Source organism: Eulemur rufifrons, chromosome 3 (genome assembly GCF_041146395.1).
Source record: "Eulemur rufifrons isolate Redbay chromosome 3, OSU_ERuf_1, whole genome shotgun sequence".
Lineage (NCBI taxonomy): Eukaryota > Metazoa > Chordata > Mammalia > Primates > Lemuridae > Eulemur > Eulemur rufifrons.
The window spans coordinates 81,900,313-81,906,889 of record NC_090985.1 but is presented as its reverse complement, the minus strand read 5'-3'; the positions used below and the strand labels follow the sequence as shown (position 1 = coordinate 81,906,889).

Sequence of the window (6,577 nt, the reverse complement as noted above, 5' to 3'; positions counted from 1 at the left end):
ACCTCCCTGTAGCACTTATTTCACTGTGTCTCTCCCAATGACACAGAAAAGCAGAGGCTATTTTCTGTTCACCATCGCATGAGCACACTAAGCACCCAAGTTACATCACATAGTAGCATTTTGAGCACTTCAAGCCAGGAACTGCTCTAAGCATTTTACATTACCTGAACCATTTAATATTTAATCTTCATTAAAATCCCATGAAAGTAGGAATTATTTTCCCCATTTTGCTGAGGAGAAAACTGAGACAGAGATTGATTTATTGGCTGATACAAGTAGAAACTGGGTATGAACCCAAGCAGTTTGGCCTTAAAGCCAGCACTCTTAATCCAGCCCACCACCAATGAACCTTCAAAGAAAATACTAGGTAACAACGGCTAAAGGCCAGTGACTGAGTGCAAGGCAACTTTACAAAGACTAGGATAGCCAGGGGAAGATCTGCTAGAGAAAGCTGGAAGTTTGAAGGGTACAAAAAGATTAAGTATATGTGGGGCAAATGGTTGTAGTAGAACCTACTGGGTGCCCAGACTTAAAGGGTGCCCAGACCTAGTGGAGGATCCCTTGGAAGCAATGACATTTAGGAAGGTATTAACCTGCATTTAGAATAGGTTCTGGTAGGTCACAAAACATTTTCATACAACTATTAGTCCTCACAATCCTGTTATGAAGGCAGATTTATCATCCCAGTTTACTCCCTAACAGTGATGCTGTAAGTTTTGTCTATTTATCCCACCTCTCTGGAACTGCCTAGGTTCCTTAATTCCCCTGCAAGAGTTTCAGTGTTCTCTATGGCAATCCTGGATCTCTGCAAGTCCTCCCACATTTCCCCATTCACTGGTCCTCTGGCCTCAGACCCCACTTAGAAAATGACTTAACACATTCTCTGCCACGTTAGAGAAAAAGATCTGGAATCCTCTGTGCTTCCTGCCCAATTTTGTTGTGAACCTAAAACTGCTCCAAAAAAATAAAGTTCACTGATTAAAACAAAATGTTTTGCTAAATACCACCCTGTATAGAGTGCCACTTCTTATATTAAGTCTATCCCAATGAGGACCTTCTACCTTTGATTCACCTACCCACCCCTAGGTAGTAAGCAATATGCCATCTGCACAACTTTATTCTATAACTAGATAGTCTTAATTCTGACAGTGAAAAGGCCACTGATTGCACTCACTAACCTGGAAGCCAAAAAGGCTCCATCTTCTGAGCCACGCCCACCTTTTAGAACACTGCAAGTGCAAAGACAGGGGTGGGGAGGGTGGTGGGGTGTAACCTGTATCTACCTAACCTATAAAATAAAATAAGGAATTTCAAAATAAACTCTTTGGCTCCACCTAGAGATTAATGATTTTGGTTTTTTACATTGACCCAACAGCTCACTAAGGTAATAATTTTCTGACAAAACATGGATACACTCATAAACATACATTTTTATAAACTAAGTTATCTTCTTTTCTCTCTAGAATTCACTGACCCTAAAGAAATTCACTAATCCAAAGAAATAGTTTCCAAGACGAGGAACAAAGAATTTAAAGAAGTTACGTACAGGTGTCTAGCAATTAATGACTATGTTCCAACAGTGCCAAAAGAATTAACAAGGGATCTGTTTCACAATGCATCAGACCCTTGCACAACCAATGAGGATCACAAAAATTCTTATTTTTATGTATATATTTCATATTACAGTCTACACTTAAATTTTTCAGTTCACTAGTCAAGATGTCACCTAAAATAGAGGAATTTTTTTTTTTTACTAAATGCCAGAATTTCGAAGTTTTTGGTCATTCAGATGCTACAAAATAACTTAAATCCATTTGCACAAATTTTGTTTCCTCCTCCTTAATATCCATAATATGTAATGGAATTGTTCATAACTCACCTGAGTGTGGCAAAAGATGCAAATCAAAAACATGGTAGTTTAACAGGCAAGCCAAAGTCTGAGAAATGGAATTTCAGCAACTATATTTTTGGTAAACCAAACTTTTATTACTTTACCTATAAATCACATTCAAATGTGTACGAAACAAGCTTTCTTAAACCCAATTTGACTCACTGAGCACAATTCAAAGGTCAAAAATTAGTATCTCCTTTTTTGTAGAGAAAAACCTTTAAGAACCCAAGAAATGTTTTTCATGATACAAACTAGACCCTGATTTTGCTTGTGTAATGAGCTGCTGATGTGGCTTAATTTTATCACAAGATGTGCCACAATAAAAAAAAGGCAGAGAGAGGAAGGCTAACAAGTAAAAAATAAACAACACATTTCAATTTGAAAGCAGTCACTGTTTATTAACTGACCAGATTACAAAAATAATCATGGTAGATACCTGAAAGGAAAAAAAAAAATAAACCCATTAAAGAAACAACGCTAACAGCCCACAATTAACATAAGTCACCGTTACAAGGAAGTTAACATTGAGTTTACGTTTTTAAGGACACCCAATTTCCATTTATAAATAGACCAGAAATGTATGTGTGTATGTAGGTTTTTCCAGAATGTCCTCAAAAGCAGTAACGAAACCAACTATAATCATATAAGAGTCAATTTTCCCCCCACTGAAAACACTGATTAAAATTCAACCACCCCCATCCATATTTAATAAGTATTCAGGATTACCACTTTTACTTTGGTATTAAGACAGTTTCTCTCGGGATGCAGTCTCTCACCTTAGTTCATTCTTCTAATAAGCCTGTTGATCTGGTCTTCCCTGTTGCCAGCATCTCCACCTTCTACAAAATGGGTTGTCTTTTTCTTCATTCCACCCCGTGGAGATGATAACTTGAAGGGCCACAGGAAATTATTTGCTTCTTTGAAGCGTTTCCCAACAGTATAGATCTCATGAATCAGATCTTCCATGCAGATGATGCCATATTTACCTAAAAATTTTAAGGTTATTCAAGATCATTAAAGTTGCAACAAGTTTTAAAATGCCTTAAAATTTTAAGGCATCCAACAATTACAGGCTGTGAGATAAAAGCAATTCAAGAGTAAACAGAGAGGAACATATGTGATTTTACTTACAAAGGCTCAAGCCAATAAAATCACCTTACGTTTTCCTGAGACTAAATCAAGGATTACAGGGAATATATAAAGCTTCATAATAGTAAAAAATGTAGGACCACAAGGTGAAAGAAAATCACCACCTTGGTTTAATATCAAACTTCCCCCCAAAACAGGCAGAACCTACCAAGAGATCGAGCAATCAAAGCGTTATCTGTCAACGCAATTCGTTTCTTATTGATTTTGCCATAACCACGCTTGTAGATTAGTTCATTTACTGACTTCAGGTTTGGGTACCTGAAAGATGAACAGAAATGATCAAAGAATAAATAAGATTATTATTGTTAAAAGAGCTAAGATTCACTGTGCTATGCAGCCAATTTGCCAACATAAATCAAAGGAAAAAACAGGCTTACCCCCATGCAATATATGGCTCTACAATCCTCAGCATGTTAATTGAAGCCTTGTTGAGCTTAACAAAGGTTCCATTGAAGATCTGACGAAGGCGAAGAAGCTGCAACACCTTTCGGACCTTTGGGCTCACACCATTGATACTGTAGTGGAAAGGGACCACAAAATTCATTTGGGTTTTACCAAAATTTTTATTAATGAAGGACAGCAAACTAATTGTTCTCATTTTGGACAACCCACAAGTCCTACCTAAACAGATAGGAATCCTCTCACGTTACATTACAAAGACTCAAAACCACTGGTAGACACTGAACTGTGTTCAACTAAGAATGGATAGGAGCTTTAGTCTCAGGGCTTTCAATTAAACCATTAAAATGATCACCACCACCCACAAACATTGTTATTACAGTGTTTCAGAATCAGGACTCCCAGAAAGAACGTGACATTTTGCTGGGGTTAACTTTTCTTTTAAAAACGGAACTTACCCTCGGATCCTGATAACGAACGCCAATTTGGGTTCTGCAGGTACATAAAAGTTGCCCGCTTTTCTGGCCATCCTAGCCATTCGAATCTCAGTTCTGTACATCTGCCTGTATTCCTTGTGATAATGCTTAGCTTTTTCATAGATAAGCTTCCTCCTTGCCTTTCGAAGCTGAAAACCAATTACAAGATTTTTAGCTACTAAGCACAATTAGCAATACTAGTCATTCAAAAAAATAAAACAAAACCTTCCTTTGAAACCTTTTTCTTGCCAGAGCACACAATAACATTCCAAAAGGTAGACAGTCCCTCTACTTGAGAATGCCATCTTAGGGAGCTAAGCAACTAGCTTGGTACAGTAGCGAGTGAAGTTATGGCTAGCCAAGAACATTCACCTCATTCTCAATCTCAATCACAACGCGTCTTCTGACATGGTAAATGCCTCAAAACAGTTTACTCACCATCTTTTGGGCAAACTTCTTTCTCAGGCGTTTGATCTTCAGCTCTGCGAAATTCCTTCGCTTTTTCTTAAGGGTTTCTGGCACAGCAGGAACCTTCTTTTTCTTCTCTCTAGCATTAGCAATCAGAGAACATCAACAGCTCCAAAAACTCACACCGCTGTATTAGTCCCAACAAAGTACTGAGCACTTTCGTGTCTAACAGAACGACGCCTGTCACTGGGTCTAACCACCTAGCTATCTTTTAGTTGCCATGCAATAACTTTAACTTTTAACACGGACTATTTTACTTAAAAGCCACCATAAATAGGACAAAACAATAAACTCACACCAATGCCATCATCAGTCCCGGCCTTCGACGACTAATAAAAATCCACAGCAAATAAAACCTACTAGACTAAAAGACTGCTGCTAGGCACCGATCCTCAGATTTTAAGGGAAAAAGAGGCTAGGATTCTCTTTTAAAAAGCCACCGCCACCCTGGATCAAGTCTCAAGCTCCACATGCTTAAATGAAAGCAAAGGCCAGACGGCAGGGACGCCTGGGCCTATTCACAGCCAAGCGCGAACTCAAATCAAGACATTCTGAGCCTCCCTCGAAAGACCCTCCACGGAAGACTGGACCTTCACCGAGCCGGCCGGTTCCGCACATACTCCGGCCTCACGTCTCATTCCCTGACTCTCCAAAACCTCTGCCCGAAGGCCGCCTGCCTCTCGAACTAGCTTGGGGTCCTCACTGGTGTCACGGAGCGTCATAAACACATAAGCAAGCGGGCAATGGTGCAAGCTACAGTCAGATGGGGAGAGAGAGAGACAAAACGTCTCCGGTTCCGACGATGGAGAAGGATTCTCGAGAAGACGAGAAACAACTTACTCGACACCCTCCATGGTTCCAGCCGGAAAAAGAGGAAGTTGGCGCATGCGCACTGTCCACTTAAAGACTTCGAGCGTGAAGCCCCACGACTCATAGGTGTCCTAGGATAAGCCAGAAAAGAATCGAGAACTGAAAACGCGCCCAGCAAACGCAAAATTAAGACTTGCCTAGTTTATCCTCTTCCAATAGCTTTCGGGTAAACTTCGTATAAGAAAAACATATGCATTTAATTAGACGTTTTAATCAATTCAAGAGCAAAGAGCGCTGACACCTTGACTACTCGGGGTCCTAATCCCCAGGCTGCGGTAACAGGATTAGGCTCGAGTTCCTCCCTATAATGCACTCAGGCGACACGCCTCATGGGTACGAACTACAAATCCCGGCATGCACCACTTCACCGCCCGCCCGGCGGGAGGGCAACGACTGACAGGGACTGTAGGCAGCCAGTGCGATGGTAGTTCCAGCCAGGAAAATGGGAGCCTTTTGGGCCACGTTCCAAACGGATAGCTGCAACTCGAAGTCACTTTTAGCCGCCTTCCCGGCTCTCTGCCAACCGTAGTCGCAGACTCCGGCACCCCTTTTGCCGCCCTGCCGAGGTCCTCCTCATTCCCCCAGCCTCCAGGGCTGTCTTCCGCAGCGCCTGATCGCAGGCAGCGCCGTCCGGAGTGCCTTGGCTTAACGAAAGTGGCGAGACAGGGACTAGCGAGGACCGGATGGCCGGAGGGGTACGGCCGGGGCTCTGTCGACCGCCGGGATCGGCAGGCGAAGGCGGGGACACCCCATGGCAGGAGGCGTGAGCCGCGAAGGGAGGTGCGACGAGGGCTGGAGGCTGTGGCCACGGCCATGTGAGAGGGGCTGCCCCGCGCGGCTCCGAGGACTGCTGGCGGGCGGGGGGCTGGGCCGGGGGCGGGGTGCGCCCGGGGGCGGGGAGGGCCGAGCGGAGGGAGGGCCGATGCCGATGCCGCCGCCGACTCTTCCCGGTCGCGGGTTATATAGCGCGGAGCGTGGAGCCCGCTCAGAGCCGGCCGGGAGCGCTCCGACTTGCAAGCGGCGCTGCACTGCAGAGCCGGGTACTCGAGTGACAGCCGCGGGGAGTGCAGGGCAGGGAGACACGAGACCGCGGAGGCAGCTGCAAGCCATTGGGCAGCGCTCGCCTGCGCTGAGCAAGTCGCCCCTTCCCGGCACTCCGCTGCCCCGCACCCCACTCTCCCACCCTTTCGCAACTTGGGTCAAGTTGTCAACTCCCGCGGCGGCCGGCCGGCCAGTGCAGTCTTCGCCGCGCACCCCTCCCCCGGGGTGAGAGGGAGCCGTCGCGCCGGCTCCGGGGACGCTCGGGCAGCGGCAGCTTGGCCAT

At 44.4% G+C, this 6,577-nt stretch overlaps 1 protein-coding gene across 1 annotated transcript; it reads right to left on the bottom strand.

Moving 5' to 3' along the window:
• Positions 1–2,246: 2,246 nt before the first annotated feature.
• On the bottom strand, positions 2,247–5,296 carry RPL7 (ribosomal protein L7). Its single transcript, XM_069465525.1, has 7 exons — positions 5,224–5,296; positions 4,354–4,462; positions 3,898–4,064; positions 3,418–3,555; positions 3,189–3,298; positions 2,668–2,877; positions 2,247–2,327 (listed from the first exon to the last, which is right to left on the bottom strand). The coding sequence occupies exons 1-6, from the start codon at positions 5,268–5,270 to the stop codon at positions 2,669–2,671; spliced, it is 780 nt and encodes a 259-aa protein (XP_069321626.1). The 5' UTR covers positions 5,271–5,296; the 3' UTR covers positions 2,247–2,327; position 2,668.
• Positions 5,297–6,577: the final 1,281 nt, after the last annotated feature.

Bases quoted from the DNA above. Each gene is read 5' to 3' on its own strand.
- RPL7 (XM_069465525.1), bottom strand. From the start codon at position 5,270: ATGCGCCAACTTCCTCTTTTTCCGGCTGGAACCATGGAGGGTGTCGA. The intron at 4,065-4,353 runs GTGAGTAAACTG...ATTGGTTTTCAG, and splicing joins AGAAGTTTGCCCAAAAGATG to CTTCGAAAGGCAAGGAGGAA. The intron at 3,556-3,897 runs GTAAGTTCCGTT...TTTCCACTACAG, and splicing joins TTCGTTATCAGGATCCGAGG to TATCAATGGTGTGAGCCCAA.